At 43.4% G+C, this 27,404-nt stretch overlaps 1 protein-coding gene across 1 annotated transcript in view; it reads right to left on the bottom strand.

Moving 5' to 3' along the window:
• DNAH5 (dynein axonemal heavy chain 5) overlaps window positions 1-27,404 on the bottom strand; it is a 243,975-nt gene that overhangs the window by 56,586 nt on the left and 159,985 nt on the right. Inside the window, exons 57-66 of the mRNA XM_060191928.1 lie at window positions 24,397-24,511; window positions 23,968-24,144; window positions 22,572-22,775; window positions 20,144-20,323; window positions 16,870-17,007; window positions 13,720-13,855; window positions 12,455-12,771; window positions 9,728-9,883; window positions 8,942-9,124; window positions 353-596 (exon numbers count right to left, since the gene is read on the bottom strand). Of these exons, the coding sequence (XP_060047911.1) occupies window positions 353-596; window positions 8,942-9,124; window positions 9,728-9,883; window positions 12,455-12,771; window positions 13,720-13,855; window positions 16,870-17,007; window positions 20,144-20,323; window positions 22,572-22,775; window positions 23,968-24,144; window positions 24,397-24,511 (1,850 nt within the window). The remainder of the gene's footprint in view (window positions 1-352; window positions 597-8,941; window positions 9,125-9,727; window positions 9,884-12,454; window positions 12,772-13,719; window positions 13,856-16,869; window positions 17,008-20,143; window positions 20,324-22,571; window positions 22,776-23,967; window positions 24,145-24,396; window positions 24,512-27,404) is intronic.

Below are 27,404 nucleotides of genomic sequence, written 5' to 3'. Positions count from 1 at the left end.
AGATAGACTGCTGTTTTTCATAGGTGGGAAAACTAGCTGATGGGCTAGGAAAGATGGTGACATCTAGCAAATTGTGTGGGCTTCATAACAACCCAGCTCTTTGTCTTTTTTTAATTTTTTAAAAATATCTTTACTTATTTATTGGACAGAGACAGAAATCGAGAGGAAGGGAAAGACAGAAAGGGAGAGAGACAGAAAGACACCTGCAACCCTGCTTTACCATTCATAAAGTTTTCCCCCTGCAGGTGGGAACCGGGGGCTTGAACGTGAGTCTTTGCGCATTGTAACATGTGCGCTCAACCAGGCGCGCCACCACCCGGCCCCTAACTTTGTCTTTCATTTCCAAACTCACCAGGTCTGTATTCTTCCCGGGCTGAGTTAATCTGAATTTCTGTCTCAGCTGAAATCTCCAACTTCTGCGTCACCTCCTCAGCTGTCTTCTTCGTATTACTCAGCACAACGATAAGACTCTCGTCTTCCACCAGGGACCCCTGAGTACTGGTCAGGCGGTAAAGCAAATTGTCTTCTAGCTCCTTCATCCTTCTTTTGTTTGCTGTCACGTCTTCCATGAGATGAGTTCTTTCTTTCTCTAGTTCCTGTTAATTCACATGAACATATTTCCCTTCCTTAAGTAACACTAATGGTTTGACCATTCCTTAAAACATTAACCTGAATGGCCACGTTCACGTTCCTGTGCTGATTCACTATGTTTGACGACAGGAAATATGCAGACGACCTCACCAATGTTTCCCAGAATTTCCCCTCTCCAGAGCCCCACCACACTAGGGGAAGATAGAAACAGGCTGGGGGTATGGCTCGATCTGCCTACATGTCCATGTCCAGCAGAGGGAGCAATAATTACAGAAGACAGAACTCCCACTTTCTGCAGCCTATAAAGAATTTTGGTCCATACTCCCAGTGGGGGACAGATAATAGGGAGAAGGTGGTCAGAGGGCTCTGAGCTCCAATTTCATTAGGAGCCAGAGAGATGAAAAGGGAGGGACATTTGGATGTAGTATAAGAGAAGAGAAGATGAGATTGTAGAAAAAAATGGGCAAATATATGCAGATATAGACAGTTGTAGAAATAATAGTCAACCCATAGCTACATAGGAGAAGGACTGTAGCTTCCAGTGGAGGGAATGGGGACACAGAATGCTGGTGGTGGGAATGGTTCACAGCTGTACCTCCGTCATCTTATAATTCTGTAAATCAATATTAAGTCACCAATAAAAAATTTTAAAGAGGAAATACAGCCACATAATAGAAGGAGGAGAATAAATGGGGAGAAAAGAAATTGGGCAACTGGGGGCCGGGTGGTAGAGCACCAGGTTAAGCGCACACAGTATGAAGCATAGGGACCGGTGCAAGGATCCCGGTTCGAGTCCCCAGCTCCCCACCTGCAGGGGGGATCACTTCACAAGCGCTGAAGCAGGTCTGCAGGTGTCTTTCTCTCTCCCTCTCTGTCTTCCTCTCCTCTCTCCATTTCTCTCTGTCCTACCTAACAACAACAGCAGCAACAACCACAACAATAACAGCAACAACAATGGGGAAAAAGGTGGCTGCCAGGAGCAGTGGATTCCTCATGCAGGCACCCAATCCCAACAATAACCCTGGAGGCAAAAAAAGAAAGAAGGAAAGAAATTGGGCCACTACAAACCTTAGTAATGTCTCATCGCCAGCAAGCGATATAGACATGAGAATTCTCATTCTAGTGGTACATCAGGTTGAGCATACAAGTTATGATGCACAAGGTTCTGGGTTCAAGTCCCCCAGTCCCTAGCTTTAGGAATCGTGAAGCAGTGTTACAAGTCTCTCTCCCTCTCCCTCTCCCTTTACCTCTGCCCCTCCCTCTTTATCTCCCTCCTTCATCTCAATTTCTGGCTCTCTCTATCCAATAAATAAAATTAATGAAAATTCTCATCCTGTAAATAAAAACCAGGAATCCAGCCATAATGGTATGTGCTAAAAATACAGCATGAAAGGGAAGTGTGACGACCCCAGACGACTGCTTTTGTTTCCTAGTCAGTCGACACTGCCTGAACTCTTATGGCAAGAAGCAGCCATCAGACTCTCGGCTCCTGCTCTAAGCACAGGAGTCAGGCATGAAGATGGGATGCTCTCACTCAAGAACAGAAACTGAGAAGTAAGAACAAAAGGGGAAACGCAAAGCAGATCTTGGGCTGGGTTTGGCATGTTGCGCCAAAGTGAAGGTCTCTGCAAGGGTGGAGTTTGGGTCCCGCTGTATGATGGAGGAGGATCTAGGTTGGGGGTGGGAGTGCTCTTCAGGAAACTGAGAATTGTTTTTTAATTATACTTATTTACTTATTACTGGCTACAGACAGAGAGCAATTGAGAGGGGAGACAGGGAGGGAACGAGACAGAGAAACACCTGCAGCCCTGCTTCACCACTCGTGAAGCTTTCCCCCTGCAGGTGGGGGACCAGCGGCTTGAACCTGGGTCCTTGTGCATTGTAATGTGTGCACATAACTGGGTGTGCCACTGCCTGGCCCTGAAAACTAAGAAATTTTACACATATATCAACAACTGTATTTACTATAAGCCATTAATCCCAAAATAGAAAGTAATATGTATACATATATATATACATATATATATATATATATGTGTGTTCTGAAGAACAATTCTTTCTCCCAGGAAAACAAAAGCTCACATCTTGCAATGTTTCTTAATTCTTCAAGATGCTGCAACTCAAGCAAAACCTCGTCTTAACCATCTTTGCGTCTACCTATTATCTGACTGTATTTGAAAGCTCCCTTGGTGATTATTTTAATGGATTTATTCATGAAGCAGGAGTCTCGGGTTTTGAATTAATGCGCAAATTCCTTTTCATGAGCAGTTGTAAGAAAAGCACTTGCAGTATGTTTATACTAGGAAATGAAGTGATGATAAAAGTGGAATGGCTTCTTATTAACATATTGTTCAGTCTCACACCTCGGAGTCCTGCTTCTGAGCGGCTGGCTCACCAGGAGAACTAAAAGAATCTCTCCCTAAAAAAGAGGTAAGGAAAGCCGTACCTGAAAGACTTCCCAGCTTCTTCCAACATGAAGACTTCAAATCTCACCTGCTATACTCTTCCCTTTAGGTTCCTGATTATAAAACAATTTGTTCTGCTTTATATCTTAAAGCTTTTCAGCCACCAAGTTACAGATGCTACCATGATGCCAACCTGCCTTCCCTGGGCAGACGACCTCATCAATGTGTCCTGGAGCCCCACCTCTCCAGGGCCCTGCCCCACTAGGGAAAGAGAGAAACAGGCTGGGGGTGTGCATCCACCTGCCAACACCCATGTCCAGTGGAGAAGCGATGACAGAAGCCAGACCTCCCACCTTCTGCTCCCCATAATGATCCTGGGTCCATGCTCCCAGAGTGATAAAAAACAGGGAAACTGCCAATGGAGGAGATGGAACACAGAATTTGGTGATGGGAACTGTGTGGAATTGTAGCCTACTTATCTCACAATCTTGTGAGTCATTAAATCGCTAATAAAATTTTCTTTAAAGAATATACAACATAAAAAAATAAAGACAGGGATGAACCCATGAAACTGTTGAGAATCTGTCTCTCTCTGACTATTCCCTCCAGTGACTCATTCCCTGTGTGGATTTTCAGCAGTGCTGTGCTGATTCTGGAAGATGAGAAGATTGAATAAAATAAATAAATAATTAAGTAGGCACAAAAGAAAGCAGACTTGAGAATTTCACATCTCATCGGGAAAGCTCAATCTAATAAAAGGACCCTAAAAATAAAGGACTTTCTGACCTTGCATTTAGAACATGAAAGATGGCTGCTGGGGGAGGAGGGTTAGGGCAGGTGGTAGTGCACCTGGTTGAGCGCATATGTTACACTGTGCAAGGACCTGGGTTCGAGGCCCCGGCCCCCACCTTCAGGAGAAAGCTTTATAAGTGGTAAAGCAGTGCTATAGGTGTCTCTCTTCCTCTCTCTCTCTCTCTCTCTCGCCCCCTCCCTCTTGATTTCTGGCTGTCTCTTTCCAACACATAAATAAAGATAATTTTTTAATTAATTTATTTATAGAATGGAAACACTGACAAGACCATAGGATAAGAGGGGTACAATTCCCATCACCAGAATTTCGTATCCCATCCCTTCTCCTCTGATAGCTTTCCTATTCCTTATTTCTCTGGGAGTATGAACCCAGGGTCATTATGGGGTGCAGAAGGTGGAAGGTCTGGCTTCTGTAATTGCTTCCCCGCTGAACAAGGGCCTTGCAGGTTGATCCATACTCCCAGCCTGTCTTTCTCTTTCCCTAGTGGGGCAGGGCTCTGAGGAAGCGGACACATTGGTTGGGGTCATCTGTCCCAGGAAGTCCAGTTGGCATCATGCTAGCATCTGGAACCTGGTGGCTTATCCCAGGCAAGAATAAAGATAATTTTCAAAGAAAGTGAGGACCCAAATTCAAGCCCCTGCTCCCCATCTGCCGGTCTTTCCTCTATCTCCCCCTAAGAGTGAAGGCTGTCTCATCGAAAGTGTTCCAAATCTCAGAGAACCCTTCAGTACAGTAATTTTTCATCTTCAATATCCCCCCCCATTTTATAACCACTGTCCAACTCAAGCTTATAGGGAGTCAGGCGGTAGTGCGGCAGGTTAAGCGCAGGAGGCGCGAAGCACAAGGACTGGCATAAGGATCCTGGTTCGAGCCCCTCGCTTCATAGGCTGTGAAGCAGGTCTGCAGATGTCTATCTTTCTGTCCCCCTCTCTCCATTTCTCTCTGTCCTATCCAACAACAACGACATCAATAACAACAATAACTACTACAATAAAACACAACAAGGGCAACACAATTAAAATAAATAAATAAAACTCCAACTTAAGCTTATACTGTTCCTTCACGGACTACTGTAGCCATAAATACTCTTCAACCAACCCTTTCTCAGTCATCACCCATTTTTCCGCTGCTAGCCTCCGGAGGTAACCAAAATCCTCAGCATGGTTATAAAACCTACCATAACCTGCATTTCCAACCTCACCTCCTCGAGAATGCTGGAACCGGGATTCAAAGCATACCTTCAGTCATCACTAGTAAGACAGGCACAGTTGTTGGTGACATGCTACAGGCATATTGTTACGTTTTATGCACAGAATGCACACAACAAGGGGAGAATGATTCAAATCCTAATTTAAGAAAAACAGTAAGTAAAGCTTTGAAGTGTATTGATGCGGTTTTGATCGATTTAATGACACTGTTAGGACCACTAAATACACTTGTCAGTTCAAGTGACTAACTGCCTGTATTTCCAAAGGATTAAAATAAAGCTAAGAAACCTATCCCCACCCAAGTCTGAGACGGAAGAGAATTCTATGCACTGAAGTCAATAGTATAAACTTAAATATTGATGGGTCCGCCGGTAGTTTGCTCAGCACAGCACACATGTGACCACACATGAGGACCCAGTTCCAGCCCAGGGCCTTCACCTGGTGGCAACTGCAGGCCGTTTGGGGTGTGTGTGTGTGTGTGTGGAGGGGAAGCTTCACAAGAAGCAGAGCAGTGTTTCGGTGTCTCCCCTTCTCTGTCTCTCGCTCTCTGTCTAGAGGAAAGAAAAACATGGCTACCAAAAGCAGTGGAGTCAAGCAAGCCCCGAGTCCCAGTGATAACCCTGGTACCCAAATAAAGCAACACTGGCACTCCAGCAGCAACCTCCTCACGACACAGAAGGCATGCGGCCAAATGCTAGAGCCCTGGTTATGTGGAAAGTTATTTTTGAAAGCTTATAGAACAGTGCAACTTACTTTTCATTCAAGATTATATATGTGATATAGTTTACTTTTTTATCTCACTATTGGGATTAATGGTTTAGATTCAACAGTAAAATACAGTAACATTTCTCAGTTTTCCACATAACACCCTAACCCCCCTCCTAGGTCCTCCTCTGCCATCATGTTCCAAGACCTGAACACTCCCCCCCACCGCAACCCAGAGTGCTTTACTTTGGTGCGATACACCTCATGCAAGATTTTAAACTAGAATAGAAGTCCTTTAAGTAAGGATTCAGACATGTTTTCACTGGTGTGGCTTATTTCTGCTACACTGTGGCTCGCTGATTCCATCAGTATCTCTTTTTCAAACTAACTTGAAGGGACAGCATTAGTAAATAATGACTGCATATGTGCTGCATATTACCCTGTACACTCAGACTGTAAAAAATCGTATAAGCCCAGATCTAGTTTAATTTGGAGATGAATGCCCCCAAATGAGTACAACAGATGGGGAGTGGGGGCTCAAACCCAGGTAGCTTTGCGAATGGTAAAGCAGGGCTGCAGGCATCTCTCTGTCTCTCTCCCTATCTCCCTCACCCCTTTCGATTCCTGACTGTTTCTATCCAATAAATAAAGATAATAAATAATAAAAGGGAAAGGAGAGGAGATAGCTCAACAGGTAAAATACACACCATGCCTCAGGGACTGGGTTTCTGCGCCAGCAGCACGTGGGAGCACTGTGAACAGTACCTGGAGATTCATGGATGGTGAAGTAGCATTGTGGTGTCTCTCCCTGTCTCTCTTTACTTTTTCCCTTTCTTCTCTTTCTCTATATCTCCCTCTCAAATAAACAATGAAAAGTTGGCCTTAGAATGTCCTCCAGAAGTGGTATTCTGCATGCATGAGGTCTTGCATTCATGCCTCCAGTATCACAAAGAAAGAAGGGGAAAGAAGCAGAGAGGGAAAGACAGACAGATGGAAAGACTCCAAAGAGCAAATATGGGGGCAGACAGTGGTGCACCTGGCCACGCGCACAGATTGCCAGCCCAGCTCCCCACCTGCAGGGATGGAAGGGGAGAATCACAAGCAGTGAAGCAGGTCTGCTGGTATCTCTTTCTTTTCCTCTCTCTATCTTCCCCCTCCTCTCTCAATTTCTCTTTGTCCAACCTAATAAAAATTTGAAAGGAAAAAAAAATGGCTGAGGAGAGCAGTGGATTGATTCATAGTGCCAGCACCAAGCCCCAGCCACAACCCTGTTGGCAATAAAAATAAGCAAGCATGACAAGATAAAAAGATACACTACAAGAACTTGCAACAATTAGAACCTACAAGATACAGAAAAAGTAAACCTAGCGATAAGAACCAATTCTAAAGATGCTACCAATAGTTTTCATCTAAGTAAATCCATAGGTTAGTGTCAAAGAAAGCCAAGATGAAAAGTTCTCATAGCTCTTGAAACCAAGACAAAATCAATAGCAACTTTGAGGGTTCATGTAGTTTCACCAAGGCAGTGCTATTAAAATCCTCAAAGTTTCTTTGCTTAAGACTCAAATGTTTCCGGAGAGAAATGCTGACTCAGAGAAGAAAGTCTATAAATTATTGGTCACTTTTCACGAAACATTAACTAAGTCCATAAAACAGGAGTAGAAAAGACAGAGGGTTGGGTTTCCAGAGCATAATTACGGTAATGGTCTCTGTAAGAATACAGTGAAAGTCTATGTCACAGACTTCTTTCTCTTCCCAACAACCTTAGAAAACTCTTAGATAACAAGAACTGACAATGTTGTATATTATCTGGGGACACAGTTTTAATTTTGTATTCCCAAAGCAAAATAGTAACCTGAGAGAAGGAATGGCCCAGACATGCACTAGGAAAAAAATAAAACAAAAAAGGCAAGAGCTCACAACAGAATAAACCCTGCAGCAAAGGAAGCAATCAGCCTATAAAATGACACTGAAGATTGCTGTGCTCTGAGCTATGCCATCCATCTAAATAAAACAGTTGTGGGAGGGGGGAACACATCTGGTTAAGTGCACATGGTACTGTGTGCTAAGAGCCACCCAAAGAGCTGGGTTTGAGCCCTGGCTCCCACACCTTTTTTTTTTTTGTGGGGGGAGGTCACTTCAGAAGCAGTGAAGCAGGTCTGCAGGTGTCTATCTTTCTTTCCCGCTCTCTGTTTTCTCAACTTCTCTCTATCCTAACCAATAAAATGTAAAGGAAAAAAAAAAAAGGAAAAAATGGTCACCAGGAGGTGTGGCTTTTAGCACCAGCACCAAGCCCCAGCAATATCCTCGGAGGCAATAATAATAATAAACAACTGAGGACATATGGGAACAGTGAAAGTAGCATAGGGATAAAAGGAGCAAATACAATTCCATTACATATGTAGCATGTACTTTTCTTTTAATTTTTAAAAAATTATCTTCATTTACTGAATAGAGACAGCCAGAAATCAAGGTGTAAGGGGATACAGAGAGGGAGAGAGACAGAGAGACACTTTGCAGCCCTGTTTCACCACTCATGAAGCTTTCCCTCTGCAGGTGGGAACTGGGAGCTCAGACCTGGGTCTTTGCTCATGGTAATATGTGTGCTCAAGCAGGTGTGCCACCGCCCCACCCCAGCAAGTAATTTTTATCACTGAGAAATCACAAGGGCAGTGGTGCACCTGGCTGAGTGCAAGGACCTAGGTCCGAGCCCCCCATCCCCACGTGCAGGGGGAAAAGCTTTGCGAGTGGTGAAGCAAAGCTGCAGGTGTCTCTCTGTCTCTCTCCCTCTTCTGTCTCTCCCTTCCCTCTTGATTTCTGGCTGTCTCTATCCAATAAACAGAAATAAAAAGAAATCACAATACATGCTAAATGAAATAAGTCAGGAAGAGAGTGGAAAATACCATGTGAGTTTACTCAGTGAAGGTTATACAAATGAGATCAAATGAACCAAGTAAGACAAAGATCAAGCTCTTAGATTATGACCACAGAAAGGTGATTGTGAAAGGAGAAGTGGCCGGAGCAGGTGGGCCAGTGAGGTGAGGCTGATCGTTTGATGGTGTCTGGGAGGTAGGTAGCCAGAACTGTGCTGTTGGGCTTGATGCCTGTCCATCCATCCGTTGAGGCTGAAGTCACACCCTTGAAATGCCTCGGGGGGTCACAGTCTGATGGTACTGAGCACACTTTTTTTTCTCACAGAGAGGTGATGAGGTTTCACTCACCTGCTTCTCAGTGAGAATGACTCTGCCCAGTAACTGGTCTTCCAGACCTTTCATGGTCACTGTAAAGTCGATGATGGAGGTGCGAGCACTGATTTCGGGAGTATAGGCTGGGTTGGGCAGCTTGGTGGTAATGTAGAGTCTAAAACCATTCATCACGTCCACTTCTTTGTCACCAACTTTTACCTTTTGTAGTACAGAACGTTCAGAGTAATGAACAGGATAAAATCTACACCACCAAAAATATCTACGTAGACCTATGTTCACAGCAACACAGTTCCTAATAGCCAAAACCTGGAAGCAACCTAGGTATCCAACAGAAGATGAGTGACAGAGAAAGCTGTGGTCTATATACACTATAGAAGTGTACTTGGTGATTAAGAATGACAGGTTCACCTTCTTCACCTCATCTTGGATGGAGCTTGAAAGAATCATGTGAAGCCATGGACAGAAGTGAGAAGGATGGACAGAAGTTGAGGAATAAAAACAGAAAGGGAAAACACAAAGAAGAAATTAGACTGGATTTGGTGTATTGCTCCAAAGTAAAGTACTCAGGGGGGCTGGGTGTTGGCATATCTGCTTGAGCATACATGTTACAATCACAAGGACCTGGGTGCAAGCCTCTAGCCCCCACCCGCCTGGGGAAATCTCTGTGAGTGGTAATGCAGTGCTGCAAGTGTCTCTCTGTTTCTCTCCCTTTCTGCGTCCTTGCCTCATGGGTAAAGTCTCTCACACTGCCTGGTGGCACAGTACCTGTTCTGCATCTGGTCACACACATACTTAGCCTACCTTAAAGGTAGACCCAGTCTTGATGAAGTTTCTCTCCAAAACATTATCCAGGGCTGGATCTAGTTCCTCTCCAACGTCTTCAATCAACAAGGGTCTTCCAAGAGAAAGGCTGTCCTCCAGATGGTTTCTGAAGTACTTGTGATTGAGAGATGTGATCTGGAAATCAGATCCAAAGGACATTCTTAAAAGACACCAGCTTTCTAGTCCTATTCCCAGCTCTGACACCATCTTCCTAGACAATACTTTCAGCCCACCTGCATGTTAGATGTAGGGCTCAGGCAAAATTAGCAAAGTCATAGGTCCCTTGGAATAAACCTAAAATAGACTTCCTAGCTTCTTCCAACATAAAGACCTCAAATCTCATCTGCTCTATTTTTACCTTTAGGTTCATGATGACTAAACAATTTGTTCTGCTTTATATCTTAATGCTTTTCAGCCACCAAGTTGCAGATGCTACCATGACGCTAACCTGACTTCCCTGGGCAAATGACCTCACCAGTGTGTACTGGAACCCCACCTCCCCAGAGCCCTACCCCACTATGAAAGAGAGAGACAAGTTAGGAGTATGGATCAACCTGCCAACACCCATGTCCAGCAGAGAAGCATTTAAAGAAGCCAGAACTTCCACCTTCTGCACCCCATAAAGATCCTTGGTCCATAATCCCAAAGGGATAAAATATCTCCATTGTTATCGGTCATCTCTATCAGGAACAACAAAACAGACCCCTTTGTAGAACCCCATAGGACCTTGCCTTCAACTTGGATCAACAAAGGTAGAGAATGTTCCATCTTCTGAGGGGAGGCTGGACAACACACTCTATGCTACACCTGAGGAAGATGGGTCCTGATATTGGGGCAGCCTGGAATGTTCCTACTGATGACCACAGAATGTGAGCTCAGATCTACATCTCAGTCACATAGGCTCCTAAGCTGAATATGGGCCCCAGATCAGATCAAATTGATGAGGTTTACAGTCAACAATATTTACACACCTTTCCCATGTTTAGGAGCTACTCTCTTCCCAGATCCAGCTTTCTGGTCCTTTTTCCAGCCATGACAGCCATGACCCCAGACAATAACTAGGATCCACCTGCATATCAGATGTCAGGCTCAGGGGGAAAAAAAGTATAGCCACAGGCCCTTTGGAATATAACTAAAATATGCCTACTAGCTATCTACAGAATGGAGACCCCTCCCAACTCTTCATCTGCACTACTCCAACCTTTAGGTTCACAGTTAGTCAACAACTTGTTTGGCTTTGTATGTTAACTCTCTTTTCAGCCACCAGGTTCCAGAAGATAGCATGATGCCAACATGACTTCCCTGGACAGACGACCCCACCAATATGTCCTAGAACTCCGATTCCCCAGAACCCTGCCCCAGTAGGGAAAGAGAGAGGCAGGCTGGGATTATGGATCGACCTGTCAATGTTCATGTTCAGTGGGGAAGCAATTACGGAAGACAGACCTTCAACCTTCTGCATCCCACAATGACCTTTGGTCCATACTCCCAGAGAGTTAAAGAATAAGAAAGCTATCAGGGGAGGGGATGTGATGTGGAGTTCTGGTGGTAGGAATTGTGTGGAGTTGTACCCCTCTTATCCTATGGTTTTGTAAGTGTTTCCTCTTTATAAATAAATAATAATAATAATTAGGAAAACTTCCAATGGGAGAGATGGGCTATGGACCTCTGGTAGTGGGAACCGTACCTCTTTTACCTCACAATCTTGTCGATCACTATTAAATCAATAATAAAATAAAATAATGAAGACTATCATGGTGCAATTCCCAGAGAGAACTGTTGTTAAATGATTCAGTCACAGAGGTTTTCAAGAGGTTTACTTAAAACCTGTACCTGGTGAAATAGCACAAAAACTTTAAATCGCTTCTACTCTTTCTTTGCCAAACTCATTTCCTTCTACTGGGAAGGATGTATAGATTCTGTTCATCAAGGCTGCCTCTTCTTCACCTCCACTTCTGTGATAAATGATGTAGTAAAGATGGAACACTGAATAAAGTGTTACATATCAAGTGTGACACAGTTCCCTCTGTTAAGTAAACTTTGGGCCTTCACAAAAGAGCTTGCACCATATATCTCATTTGGTTTTTGATTAATTGGTGATTGATTGATTGAAGCAGGACCTGGTGCTTGTGCAATTTCACCACTCTGGACCATTTTCTGTCAATCAGCAATAGAGACAGACCACAGCACTGAAGCTTCCTCTGAAGCTATGACACCATCCATGTAGTATCTGAACTCAGACCTGGGTTACCTGCACAGCAAGGCAAACACTCTACCCAATGAGCTATTTCTCCTTTAAAATATGGTTTTGGGAAAGACTGGCACAAATGCAAACAATGCAGCTTTTAGAAAAGATATGGAGAGGCGGGTACATGTTACGTGTCACAACGCCCAAAGAACCAGGTTCGAGTCCCTGGTTCCCACCTGCAGGGGGAGAGCTTTTTGAGTGAAGAAGCAGTACTGCAGGTGTTTCTCTTTCTCTCTATCTCCCCTTCTCTCTTGATTTCTGGATATCTCTATCAAATATGTAAAGATAATACAAAGAGAGCGAGAGAGAGAAAGAGAGAGGATTTGGATATTAAATTCTAGATTTATGTCTCTCACTGCCCTACCTAGGATTATAAACTATCTCTAATAGTTTTCATGATATCTCTCCTCTTGGGTTCTTGCTGATATGAGTAAGGAAACATGACAAGGTCAAAGTACCTGTAGTTCATTCTGAATTTCTTTATTTTTAATCCAGATCTTGCCTTGAGTCTGTGGATCGATTAACAGAGGGTAGCGAGATGCCTTGGTGACGATAATCCCATTCTGGATGGACAGATCATCATTTGGCAGACCCTGGAGGCTCCATTCACTAATCGTAGGGGCATCAATCAGCATCTCGTTGAGATTGAGATCAGCTCCGAATGGGATCTCCCGGGCTTTCATTTCCTTCTGCCAGTCATTTAACAGCAGATTGCGGAATTCTTGGTTAAATGGACCAGAATAAGATAGGAAAGCTGTCGCCAACAATACATCCCCTAAAAGAAAAGGCAAGATACTATGTAAATACTTTATGTTCATCCCAGCAATTGTGAAGACCATTCAAAAAATAAATTTAAAAAAAAAAGAGGGCCAGATGGTAGTGCACCCGGTTGAGTGCACATGTTACAATGCACAAGGACCCAGGTTCGAGCCGCCAATCCCCACCTGCAGGGGGAAAAGTTTTGCGGTGAAGCTGTGTTGTTGCTAGCGTCTCTCTGTCTCTCTTCCTCTCTGCATCTCCCTACCTTCTTGATTTCTAGCTGTCTCTATAGAATACATAAAAATAATTTAACAAATAAACCACCTGATCGCACACCTGAAAGACTTAGAAGAACAACAACAAAAAGGAACCCCGAAGCATCCAGAAGGGCTGAAATAACTAAAGTTTGGGTAGACATAAATAACACTGAAAGGACTTGCATGCTGAAGACTCCTAGTTCAAGCCTCAGTGCTGCCTGTACCAAACTTCTTAATCTCTTTCATATAAGAAGATGACTTCTAAATTTAAGACAGGCAAAACCTCAGAGAACAGAGCTTCATTCCAAGTGGTCTTGATCGACTTAACCATGCATTCAAAGGAGAATTCAAAAGTGACTTACTTGATCATAGAACTTCAAAAGCCACTAACACAGGACCTGGGAAATGGTGCGGCATCAGCACAAAGAACTTGCATGCAAAACGTCTCGGGTTATTTTTAATAACCTGGCATTATTAATAGCCAGAGCTCAGTGGTGCTACTTAAAAAAGAAGTAAAGGTCACTAACACATCTCATAGGAATTGCATAGATGGCAGACCAGTATCCATGCTTCTGAAATGGACATAAACATGTGTACAGAGGAACTGGAAGCCATTCAAGTGTTGGTGTGTATTGTGACCAAAGCTTAAGCTGGTTAACTTCCTGTCCCACTCAATACATAAACCTGCTATAAAGGAATTTACATACCAACAAGTCTTTTTGTTTGGGCAGCAAACTCTTTACTTTGCTCTGTCCATCTTTCTTTTTCTCCCGCCAGGCCCCCAATGAGTGCAGAAGCAGTCTGCATCTTGTGTCTGCAACGTTCTGCATCTTCAAGCAAGGTCTAAAAATAAAGCCAGGGTCAGGAGAAAAGCCATCGTCCCATAAATAAAGATGCTAGCTCAAAAAATAGTCTAAGACATTACATCTTGCCTGCCTACTTACATATCATGTGAAACGTTATGTGTAAGTTGCAAGGAGTTTAAAGTTGAATTTCCATGTGTCTATGCGCCTACATAAAACCAGTCCTTCAAATTTGGTTGAATTTTTTTTTGAAGGGGGCTCAGAGCCAATTGGTTAGACCCTCCCATAATGTTAATAATTTAGAGATCATGAAAATGTGCATCATTTATGATTTCCTATAATCAGAGTAGCAGAATACAAACAAAGATACAAATAGCATGTAGCATGAGAACACAAAGAAACACAGCTTCCTACTTAATTTGAAGATAATTTCTCATGATAAAGGTTTAGCCTCCATAGTGTTTTATCTAACCCCATGGCTCCCCCTATTGTAGGTGGGATTGTAGATTATCTTCAGATATTCTGAGGCTCATTCACAAAATCCAGTCACGCTGGACTTGAATGGGTCCCTTTCTGCTGCTCCTTATATCAATGAAATACATGAAAGCCAGGCTCCCACAGAACATGACCAGTGGCTGCCTAATTCTTAGAAAATGAATTTTACTGTTCTCTGCTCAAGAAAGGACTTCTAATTCTCTCAATATATTTTTTAAACTTTTTATTATGGATTCAGTATTGATTTACAAAATGACATGTCAACAGGGGTATAATTCTACACTGTCTCCAATCCCAAGTTCCTCCACTGCAAATCACTGTGGTTCTCCCAAGGCTGCAGGCACAGGTTAACTGTCATTTCTACAGCTGTCCGTCAACATTTGTACATAATTGCCCCCTTTTTCTTCCAGGTCCAGTCCTCTCTTCCCCTCCCAGCGACACATAACCCTATTACTACACCATATATCTCTCCCCTTTTTATCCTCTCTCTCTGGGACCTGATGGAGTTAGAGTTCACAGCCCTCTCATCTTCTCCCCCACTGGGAGTATGGATCAGAATTGTTTGGGAGGTGTGGAAGGTGGGAGTTCTGGCAAAACCGTAATGGATATGAGTAAATATTTAGCTATGTGATCAGTCCCTAGACATACATTTAATACCTATTACATGTCTAGCAAGGCAGAATTACGTAAAAAAAAAAAAAAACATACACATGGCTTATCAGTGACAAAGAGTGCTCAGTGGAACACAGGACTTGAACGCCTGAGGTTCCAGATTCAATTCCTGACATTAAATAAGTCACAGCTGACTGAAGAATAGCCCTGCTGTCTTCTTCTAGCTCACTTCCTCACAAAAATAAAATGCAATTTAGAAAAAAAAAAGGATGATATTGTATCCTTTGGGAAAAAAACAAATGGAGGTAGAGATAATAATGCTTAGTGAAATAGGTAAAGAGATAAAAGGAACTACCAGATGGTTTCACTCAAATGTGGCAGCTAGAGAACTTAAATACTTGAACTTGGGAGGGGAAAAAAGAAGCTATTTTTTTAAACCATGTAAGAACTTTCATGGTTATCTGTTATCTTTGGGAGGTGAGAGGGTGGGGACACAGACCTTGGTGCTAAGTGCAGTGTGGGATTACCCTGTAATCTTACAATCTTCTAATCCACGATTCCTCATAAATAAAAAGTGACTAGTAAAATATAAAGTGGGGCTGGGCAGTAGCACAGCAGGTTAAGTGCACATAGCTCGAACACAAGGACCCTCTCAAGGATCTCGGTTTGAGGCCCCGGCTCCCCACCTGCAGGGGCGTCGCTTCACGAGCGGTGAAGCAGGTCTGCAGGTGTCTTTCTCTCCCCCTCTCTGTCTTCTTGTCCTCTCTCAATTTCTCTCTGTTCTATCCAACAACAATAACAACAACTATAAACCAGGGCAACAAAAGGGAAGAAATAGCCTTCAGGAGCAGTGGATTCATATTGCAGGCACTGAGTCCCAGCGATAACCCTGGAGGCAAAAAAAAGTCAAATAAAATAAAATAAAATAAAATAAAATAAAATAAAATAAAATAAAATAAAGTCAGGGACATGGCATAATCGACAAAGCACTTGAACTCTTAAGCACAAGGTCCTAAGTTCAGTCCCCAGCATTACAAGTGCCAGAGTGATGCTTCAGTTCTCTCCCTCTTTGCCTCTCATAAGTCAATCGATGTTCAGAATAAAATAAAACATAATCAGGAAGTGGCTCAGTGGTGGAGAAACTCTGGGTCCTTAGAACAAAAAAACAGTAAGAATAATAAAGTGATGTGATCAAGCCCAGGTTCTACAGTGCCTTAGATAACCAAACCCCGTCAAGTGTGTTTTTTCTTAATGTCCTCGGACATTTGCTGAGCTTCTGCTATTTAGGGGATGTGTCCTGATTTGCTTTGTTCTATCATACTAAATTGTCTCTAACTTTGCTGGAATATTTCAATCTGGAAGAAGGCAATAATTGTTTAGCCTTTCAAAATGTTCCCGGACAATGACCTGTGTTAGGAAGACAAGTCTTGCTGAAATAGAAATCTGAAGTGTTCTAGGATATCGCTTTCTTGACATTTGTAAAAAGATAACTTGACTAATGCTAAATCAGTCATTTTACTGTTATGAGTGATGGAGGTATGATTCTGCCACTTGGCTTGAAAACAAAGCAGCTCTCCTTCCTGGACGGGATTCAAAGGCTCATCGCTTTAAGAAACTCATTGGTTATTTTATCAAAACCCCTTTGGAGTCAATGTATACAAAACACTGGAATACTTTCACATGTCATGCAAAAAGTTAGACAAAAAATGTAATGAATATATTTTACTATCCCAGTAAAAGAAATAAAGTGATAAATCTGTTATTATCCAAATTGAAAAAAATACAAAGTGATAAAAAAAGCATGTGACTCTTGGAGATTTTTATTTAAATCAACTGTACACTAAGCAAGTTGCCACGGCTTCAATATGGAAGAAAAAGAATGCCACCAAGTCAGATAATTCACCAGTCACTCATCACGCACGCACGCACGCACACGCCAGAGGTTACCTGCTTTTCCGTCATGGCCTTTTCATACTCTGCCTGCACCACATCCAGCTGTGTTTGCTTGTCGTCCAGCTCAGCCTGGGCCTTCTGCAGGTCCTGCATGGCCAAGACGTGGCGATTCTCCTGCACCACCAAGTTGGCCTGCACAGGACACAGGGGGAGCGGAAAGGCAGCAAACCAGCCCCACAGCAGTGCAGACGCTCAGCACCCAGCCGGACAACTCATTAGGACACCTAACCTCTGTCCCTCTCCTCAGGCCTTTCCAAATCTCATTCAATTGAGGCCAAGTCTTCCTGTGAACTTGACATCTCTACAAGCAGGAAGTCCCAGTCCACTAAGGAATTACTTGTTACATGTTACAATGCGCAAGGACCCAGGTTCGAGCCCTCAGACCCCACCTGCAGAGTGAAAGCTTTGCAAGTGGTGAAGCAGGGCTGCAGGTATCTCTCTGTCTCTCTCTTTATCTATCTGCCCCTCCTCTCTCTATTTCTGGCTGTCTCTATCCAATACATTAATAAAGATAATTAAAAAATTATCACAATCCAAGGTTTTAAACATTTCCTAGGGCTTACCCCATAAAGCATAATTTGAAAAATCATAAGTTCTTAAAAACTAGACAAGGAGTATGGTATCCTTCAAAAATCTTCAGTGTCTTATTTAAGATTTTAAATAACTACCACCTTGAGAGAGAAAGAGAGAGAGAGAGAGTGTTGGATAAGATAACATCTGTAAAAGCCCAAGTCTACTATCTTACATGTAATGAGAGTTCAATAAATAATGGATACTGTTATTTTCACATGTTTAATATTTTAAAACCTTACTGTTCTATATGTCCTATATATGTGTGGACTAATAGTCTCTGATTTTCAGGGGGTGTCAAGGAGTTTCATTATAACGAACCTGACTAGAATCTGAATTGCTATTTTATCATGAATATTTGATAAGGTGCATTCACTCCGAGAAGTCATCTGCCCATCTCCATCAATCATACAGTAAAGAACAGTCTCTGAAGAAGCCTTCTGAAGAAACTCCAGTTAGAGCTTGGGAAATGCCCTGAGTCTCTCCTCGCTTAAAAGGCAGTCCACACCAAAGAAGAAAGAAGCTTTTGCAGGTACAGCCCTCCAGAAATCCGGGAAGTTAGAGAACTCCATCTGCATTGCTTAAAATAACAAGCAAAGTTGCCCAGTGATGGCTTGTACACTGTCCGTCTCCTGCTTCACCCTATGCAGAGACTATGTGGGATTTATGGAACTGTATGTATTTCTTTGGCAGATATTACAAGAGACCTGGCAATCTGGCTGTTCCCAGCAGCTGGGTGCTCATAATAATACAGGAGAGCACTCTTGGGCAAGGTTTCCTAGAAAGAGCTGCACAGATTTCAGGAGCAAGTAATGGCTTCTCCCTTCTAAGGATGCCCCCTTCATTTCCTTCTCTAGATCTGTGGGACACCAGCTGAGAGGAACAGCTAACAGTGGAAGGGGTTTTGTAGCTGTCATGTCAGCTTTGTTCAGTATGTCCCAGATGTTGCTCTATGCTGGGTTCTTTCTGTTTACAGTTGTTACAATAAAGTTCTGCTTTACATCTTAATGCTTTTCAGCCACCAAGTTGCAGATGCTACCATGACGCCACCCTGACTTCCCCAGGCAGAGGACCTTACCAATGTATTCTGGAGCCCCACCTCTCCAGAGTCCTGCCCCACAAAGGAAAGAGAGAGACATGGCCACGTTCAGCGGAGAAGCAATTACAGAAGCCAGATCTTCCACCTTCTGCATTCCACAATGACCCTGGGTCCATACTCCCAGAGGGATAAAGAATAGGAAAGCTGTCAAGGAAGGGGATGGGATACGGAGCTCTGATGGTGGGAACTGTGTGGAATTGTACCCCTCTTATCCTATGGTCTTGTCAATATTTCCATTTTATAAATAAATTTAAAAAAAAAAAAACTAACGGGAGTTGGGCGGTAGCGCAACGGGTTAAGCACACGTGCTGCAAAGCGCAAGGACCGGCATAAGGATCCCGGTTCGAGTCCCTGGCTCCCCACCTGCAGGGGGGGTCGCTTCACAAACGGTGAAGCAGGTCTGCAGGTGTCTTTCTCTCCCCCTCTGTCTTCCCTTCCTCTCTCCATTTCTCTCTGTCCTATCCAACAACAACGACATCAATAACAACAACAATAATAACTACAACAACAATGAAAAACAAGGGCAACAAAAGGGAAAATAAATAAATATTAAAAAAAAGAAAAAAAACTAACTGCCACGAATTCAGCTGCACTGAGCATCAAGACACTACAGGAACCTAAATCGCTGGGGGGAAGTAGATATGTTAGTGATGCCTTGTATTTTCCGCTTTATACGGTGGTTATAACTCAGTTATATTAGAATGCCAATTTTGAGCCATGCCAGCTTCTCCAAAGGCCCCAAAATCTTTAATGGCTGGCAGCAGAACATCAATTATTTGCTCAAACATATCCTGAGCCAAATTAGTCCGGTATTTCCAGCTTCCCCATGACCCCAAGGGCGTCAGCGATGAAACAGATGATGCTGGCACGGCAGCCAGCCGAGAACAGAATGGGCAAATCTAGCTTTACAGCCCTTCCACTTTTGATTGTTTTTATGATGATTACCAAAATCCTTGGGTTATTTATAAAAGTAGGTTGACTTAAGTTGGTTGAGAGTTCACTCATATAAAAGCAACATAGCCATCCAAGCCATAACAGATGATTCTTTAGAGGTTACTATTTCATTTTTAAATATATACTTGAGCTTTCAGTTATAGAAGACTGGGTGTCATTCACTGCTAACATGTATAAAGGAAGCTAAAACGTACCCAAAGAGAGACAAAGTCTGTTCTGTAAATTATAGGAAACAACAGATGACATTTGGTTTCTTTTCCTGCAAGACAAAGGAACTAAGACGAACCACAAACATGGATGTGTGTTGAACACTGACTTACTTTAGAATTCCCTAGAATCCTCAAGAGATGTGGAAAACTATCAGGGAATCATGTGCTTTAGTTTTCGAGGTGTCTTTATTCAAGTTGACATTGCGGAAGAAAAAAAGCCAGCAATTCTCTCCTTGTTGAGTCTGTAATCAGAAGCTCATGCAGTTCTGACTGGGGGAGGATTACTGATAAAAGAAACACCCTGTTTCCAATCTTTCTCTTGCTTGCTCTCCCCATGGGTTTGAGTGGAATAGCCCACGCAGTATGGAAAGACAAGACCAATGACCTACAGTCCCCTTGTGTGAGCCTACCCTGCACTTCCACCTGGGATACTTACCTTCAGAGGCAGCACCTCTTTGTTTATAGAAAAGAAGGAAGCCATGGCTTTGGTCCAAGAACAAAGTCCAGCTACGTTCCCACACACACGCTTAGCAGTTTCAATGTTGTAGTCTGACATTTCAAAGTAAGGATTCAAAAGCTCAATCACTTCTTCATTGATTGTGTCTTTGGGAAATTGCTGTGAAAGAAAAATCAAGTCCAAATACTTCTGTACATCGAACTCATACTGTGCATGAACGCACATGCTCAGAGTGTCATGGAAACGGTGCATCGCAATGTACCGAGACCCAAGGACCCTAATCCGAGCCCCACTTGCATCCCACCTGCAGCCGGGATGCCACACCAGGGTTGAAGCAAGTCTACAGGTCTCTCTCCCTCTCCCTCTCCCTCTCCCTCTGTCTCTCTCTCTCTTTCTCTCTCTCTCTCCCCTCTCCTTCTCTCCCTCTCCCCTCTCAATTTCTCTCTGTCCAATCAAATAAAATAGAAAGGAAAAAAATGGCCATCAGAGGATTCTTTTTTAAAAATTTTTTTATATTTATTTATTTTCCCTTTTGTTGCCCTTGTTTTTTTTATTGTTGTTGTTGCTGCTGTCGTTGTTGTTAGATATGACAGAGAGAAATGGAGAGAGGAAAGGAAGACAGAGACAGGGAGAGAAAGACAGACACCTGCAGACCTGTTTCACCAACTGCCTGTGAAGTGACTCCCCTGCAGGTCGGGGACTTGAACTGGGATCCTTATGCCAGTCCTTGTGCTTTGCACCACATGCGCTTAACCCACAGTGCTACCTCCCAACTCCCCCGTCAGTGGATTCTTAGTGCAGGCACTGAGGCCCAGCAATAACTCTAGTGGCAATAAAAAAAACTTTTATTTAAAATAATTTTTTAAAGTTCTGAAGATGAAAGGAGTGTAAAGAGAGACAATCAAGAACTCAAAGCACAGGTAGCCCTAAATCAATTCACTGGAGTCCAGCTTAAAAAGTAAAATACTGATCCTGTTATCAACACTTCCAAGGCAAACCCATTTCCATATCGTCAACCTTGAATAGGTGAGTTCCAAATCCGTAAAATCAATACTGAAAAATAAACACGCAGAGACACTCAGCCTAAGGACGTAGATATGTAGCAGCAATCAAACACTTAATATGCTCAAGTGGGGGTTCTATTAAATTCACCTGAGATGTAAAGATAATAACATGAACATTAGGCCCTGAGGGTAATGTATTAATTTTTAATCATAAAACTATCAAGAATATGAAAGAATGTTGCCTTCTGGCAGGATAAATTTTAAAAATAGTAACAGAAATGGATTAAGAATGCATCAAAAGAGAAGACTAGTCAAACACTAAAACTGAACCTCGTAAAAGCCTATTTGATCATCTAAAAGAAGATAATTAAATGTTTCCCCAGTAGCAAGAAATGTAGCAACTAAATAATTCAGTGAAACGATCCTTCACTGAATGCACACACTGTAGGTAGAACACAGGCATCTAGAACTGTCTCAATGCAAGTTTCTTTAGTGAAAGATATATATCTATATATATATATATATATATATGTCTATATATATATTTATGTCTGTCAAATCATACACCTTAAATAAATGCAATTTAAGAGTCTATTATATGCCTGATAAAGATGGAAAAAATTAATAGGCAAAATATGTAGATAGAAACTTAAGACTATTGAAGGACTTGTAACGATTTTGAGTTCCTCTAAATTCCGCATTACTGTAATCTCGCAGAAAATATATTTTAATTTGGACCTCGGTCACCATTCACTATCATCCCCACTCCGCACTTTGCCACGTCTTTCTTACTCTGCCACAGCAACCCCCTCTATGGTTTTCGCTTCATTCTTTCTCATGCTCTTTACTCGGCTCTAAGAGGCAGAAAGGTCCCCCTTCACGATGTCTGTGTGTCAGATGAACTAGCAGCTATCCACAGGTAGGAGACAGAAAACAAATAAGCAAGGTCCTCCAGGGAGGTGCTGGATGCCCAATACAAACATCTCCAGATGCATTTTATTATTATTATTATTATTATTATTATTATTATTATTATTATTATTTTGCCACCAAGGTTATCGCTGGAGCTCCGTGCTGGCACTATGAATCTGCCACTCTGAGTGGCCATTTTTTCCTCTTTTTCTTCTTTCTATTTTATTTGACAGGGCAGAGAGAAATTGAGAGGGGAAAGGGGGAGAGAGAGGGAGAGAGAAAAATAGACACCTGCAGACCTGCTGTTTCGCTGCTTGTGAAGTGTGCCACCCTGTAGGTGAGAAGTGGGGGCTCGAACCTGAGTCTTCAGCCTGCCATCTTCTCCGGTTGCTAACACCTGGATAAACCTGCTTTCCCTCACCTCCCCTTGCCTCTCAGGTGTTGGCTATCAAGCAACCCAGAGCTCAACGTCTAGTAACAGAACTACCCACCTGCAGGTTCTGTAAAAAGTTCCCCGCGGTCATCAGTTTTAAAGACTCCTGCCATGAGGGGATGGTGCAGCTTTTCTCCAGGTCAACTTTCACAGTGTTGACTTTCCTCTGAAACAGCAGGAGCACACAGTCCATTATCCTCATGATGAGATGAGGGGGCCGGCCCAATGTGCGGACAGTCGCGATATCTGAGGGCTTGATGGTCTAGGGGAGAAGAAGGGGATTAGCATCCAGTCTCAGAAGATAATGTGCAGGTGAAAAAAACATGGAAGCTGCCCAGGTGTCCAACAACAGATGAAGAAGGCTGAGGAAGTTGTCATCCATGCACACAATGGAATACTACTAGGCTGTTAAGAAGGATGGGGTCACCTTCTTTACCTCATCTTGGGTAGAGTTTGAAGGAGTCCTATGGAGGGAAATGAGCCAGAAAGCAAAGAATTATATGGGATGATCCCTCTCATGGACACTAGTTGAGAAATGAGAGCAGATGGGGTGGGGGCTGGGTGGTAGCTCAGCGGGTTACACACACATGGCGAAGCGCAAGGACCAGTATCAGGATCCTAGTTCGAGCCCCCGGCTCCCCAACTGCAGGGGAGTCGCTTCACAGGTGGTGAAGCAGGTCTGCAGGTGTCTATCTTTCTCTCTCCCTGTCTTCCCCTCCTCTCTCCATTCCTCCCTGTCCTATCCAACAACAACAACAACAAGAATAAAAACAACAATAATTACAACAATAAAAAAACAAGGGCAACAAAAGGGAATAAATAAATAAATATTAAAAAAAGAAAAATGCTGTAGCCGTCAGTGAGGACATTAAGGCCAGGATAAAGTCATATAATATCTGAGTGGAACATGCTTATTTTACTTCAGTTTCAAAAGAAGTTTTCTTTTACTTAATTATTTGTTTATTTATTAATTTATTTGAGTCAGAGAGAAACAGAGAGGGGAGGGGAAACAGAGAGAGACAGAAACAGAGAGATACCTGCAGCCCTGCTTCACCACTCATGAAACCTCCCCCTGCAGGTGGGGAGCTGGGGGTTCGAACCGGGATCCTTCCGCCGGTCCCTGAGCTTTGCACCACCTGCGCTTAACCCGCTGTGCTACCGCCCAACCCCCGCTGATGTGACTTTGTTACAGCATCACATACTTGTCTGGTGATAAGGCAGGAGATTGGACGACTACTCTCTGGCACTGCTGAGTGAAGAAAGTGAGGTGGGAAGCAGCACTAGCCGTATCTATGAAAAGCCAATAGCTCCGCCAAGTAGAAAACGCTCTTTGACATGAGGAAGGTGCGTTAATCTGATGCAGTTGGGTCTTTCCTCCTCGTTCTTCATGATTTCCACTCCAGTCCTCTCCCCAGTCCCCGAGAGCGGACATCTGCCACATCCCAAAGATTCACCTGCAAAGCCGCCTCTGCTTCCTCCAATGCTGGTTTGGCGGCTTCCAGCTTTTCCTCGGCCACGGCTTTATCTTTAGAGATGCTGTCCACTATGGTCTGGGCTTTGTCCTTCACCTTCTGCACCTCAGCTTTGACCTTTTCAGCAGCCTGGGCTTTCATTGTCACTTCTTTTAAGACCTAATTCAGGAGAAGACAAAAAAAAAAAAAAGCCTCATTGAATATTTGCAAAGATGCATCTGAAAATGTCCCCTTTCTGATGTGCTGGTTTCGTTCCCTTGACAACTGTCACATATTCAGAGCGCTTCAGCCTGGTGGCAGCAAATAACGCAGGGGCTGTGAGTCAGAGAGCAAGGACTGTTCCTCATTCGAGCTGAGGAACTGGGAACTCGAGTCCCACGGGACGTGACACCAGGGCCGGTGTCCACCCACCGTGTCGGCTTTGTCATTGGCCACTTGCAACTCCTTCTCCTTCACTTCCAGCTCTCGGCTCAGAGCGGCAACAGACTCCGATGCTTCTTTGAGCTTTTCCAATCCGGTCTTCATTCTGGGATGGAAGATGCCAGGGCGTGATGTTACAGTTCATGGTACTTGGTCACAATTCCCACATCCTAGCACACTTATATTGGTGTCACGGTCCTATGTGTTGTTGCTTTTTGCTTGTTTGTTTTTATTATTTATTTAAAAAAGGAGACATTAACAAAACCATAGGATAAGAGGGATACAACTCCACATAATTCTCACCACCAGAACTCCATATCCCATCCCCTCCCCTGATAGCTTTCCTATTCTCTAACCCTCTGGGAGTATGGACCCAGGGTCATTGTGGGATGCAGAAGGTCTGGCTTCTGTAATTGCTTCCCCGATGAACATGAGTGTTGACAAGTCGATCCATACTCCCAGCCTGTCTCTCTCTTTCCCTAGTGGGGCAGGGCTCTGGGGAAGTGGAGCTCCAAGGTACATTGGTGGGGTTGTCTGTCCAGGAAAGTCTGGCCAGCATCTTGCTAGCATCTGGAACCTGGTGGCTGAAAAGAGAGGTAACATACAAAACCAAACAAATTGTTGAACAATCATGGACCTAAAGGCTGGAATAGTGCAGATGAAGTGTTGGGGGGTACTCACTGCAGACTATTGTGTACTTTTGCTTTCAGGTATATATTTTGCCCTAGTTTATGGATATATGTGAACATATCCTATGTGTTGTTTTAAAGGTTCATTTATGACAGAGAGAAAGTGAGAGGAGGAGGAGGAGGAGTAGAAGCAGGAGGAGGAGGTGAAGGATGAGGAGAAGGAGGAAGACGAGATCAGAATATTTCTCTGGCCTATGCTATGCCTAGGGTTGAACTTGGACCCATGTCTGTAATTCTTGCACTCAACTACTAAGCTATCTCTGCAGCCTTCCCTGCTATATTTAAAGAATAAAGATTCCAACTTCTTAAGTCCTCGTTTAACATCACCCATGAGCTAGTTCTCTTAGAAACATCTAGGACATTACATATAACAAATTCAGCTTCACAACAGGTTCTTTGACATAAATAAGAGCCAAGTTTCTACACCATTTTCTGGGTCACAAAAGCATCACCAGGGTTGGAACCATAGCACAATGGCTATGCAAAAACCTTTCATGGGGTCCCTTCACAAATGGTGGAGCAGGTGTGCAGGTGTCTGTCTGTCTGTCTTTCCCTCCCCCTGTCTTCCTCTCCTCTCTTGATTTGTCTCTGTCCTATTCAACAACAACAACAATAGCAATAACAATAACAACAAAATGGGAAAAATGGCCTCCAGGAGTGATGGATTCTTAGGGCAGGCACCAAGCCCCTGTAATAACCCTGGAGGCAAGAGAAAAAGAAAGAAAGAAAGAGAGAGAGAGAGAGAGAGAGAGAGGAAGGAAGGAAGGAAGGAAGGGAGAAAGAAAGAGAGAGAGAGAAAGAGAAAGAAAGAGAGAAAGGAAGGAAGAGAGAAAGGAAGACAGAAAGAAAGAAAGAGAGAGAGAGAGAGAGAAAGAAAGAAAGAAAGAAAGAAAGAAAGAAAGGGCAAAGAAATATGCAGATGGGGCCAGATGGTGGCACACTCTGTTGAGCTCAGATGCTATAATGCTCAAGGATCAGGGTTCAAGCCCTCAAACCCTACCTGGAGGGGGGGAAACTTTACTAGTTTTTCCCAAAATGGAGACCTCAAATCTCATCTGCTATATTCTTGCCTTTAGGTTCCTGATTATTAAACAATTTGTTCTGCTTTAGATCTTAATCCTTTTGCAGCCAAGTTGAAGATGCTACCATGACGCCAACCTGACTTCCCTGGGCAGACGACCTACCTCACCAGAAGTCTTGGAACCTTACCTCTCCAGAGCAGACATTTTTGTCAAGTCTTCTCAGATTTGCTATATACAGACATAGCAGGTTCCCCTATAAACTTTATTTCATTAAAAGTTGATAGATGGGGGTCGGGCGGTGGCGCAGTGGGTTAAGCGCATGTGGTGCAAAGCGCAGGGACCGGCGTAAGGATCCCGGTTCGAGCCCCCGGCTCCCCACCTGCAGGGGAGTCGCTTCACAGGCGGTGAAGCAGGTCTGCAGGTGTCTATCTTTCTCTCCCCTTCTCTGTCTTCCCCTCCTCTCTCCATTTCTCTCTGTCCTATCCAACAACGAATTGCGTCAACAAGGGCAATAATAATAACCACAACGAAGCTACAACAAGGGCAACAAAAGGGGGGAAAAATGGCCTCCAGGAACGGTGGATTCATGGTGCAGGCACCGAGCCCAGCAATGACCCTGGAGGAGGAAAAAAGAAAAAAGAAAAAAAAAAAGTTGATAGATGGCACATGATTCTTTTTTTTTTCTGAGGGGGAGTGAGGGGGTCATATCTATTTGCAATTTTTAATAATTGTCATGTGTTCAATACCTTCAGTATATTTACATACATATCTATGCTGTTATTTTCTTTTTATTTTATTTTATTATTATTACTATTTCCCTCCATGGTTATTGCTGGATACAGTGCCTACACCACAAATCCACTGCTCCCAGAGGCTAATTTTTTCCTTTTGTTGCCCCCTTTTTTTTTTAATCATTGTTGTGGTTATTATTATTATTATTGATGTCATTGTTGTTGGATAGGACAGAGAGAAACATAGAGAGGAGGGGAAGACAGAGAGGGGAAGAAAAAGACAGACACCTGCAGACCCGCTTCACCGCCTGTGAAGCGACTCCCCTGCAGGTGGGGAGCTGGGGCTCAAACCGGGTCCTTACTCTGGTCCTTGCGCTTTGTGCCATGTGCGCTTAACCCGCTGCACCAGCACCTGACCCACCCATGCTGTTATTTTCTAAGATACATGAAAAATGGGTTGGGGATCATTTTAACTTTCTTGCAGATTCCTTAGAGTCAAGTCACCCCATGGCTTCCTTCACATGCTGGCTGCACTGCAGACACTCCATCTGCTTCTA

Source organism: Erinaceus europaeus, chromosome 5 (genome assembly GCF_950295315.1).
Source record: "Erinaceus europaeus chromosome 5, mEriEur2.1, whole genome shotgun sequence".
NCBI lineage: Eukaryota > Metazoa > Chordata > Mammalia > Eulipotyphla > Erinaceidae > Erinaceus > Erinaceus europaeus.
This window is presented reverse-complemented; position numbering and strand designations above follow the sequence as displayed.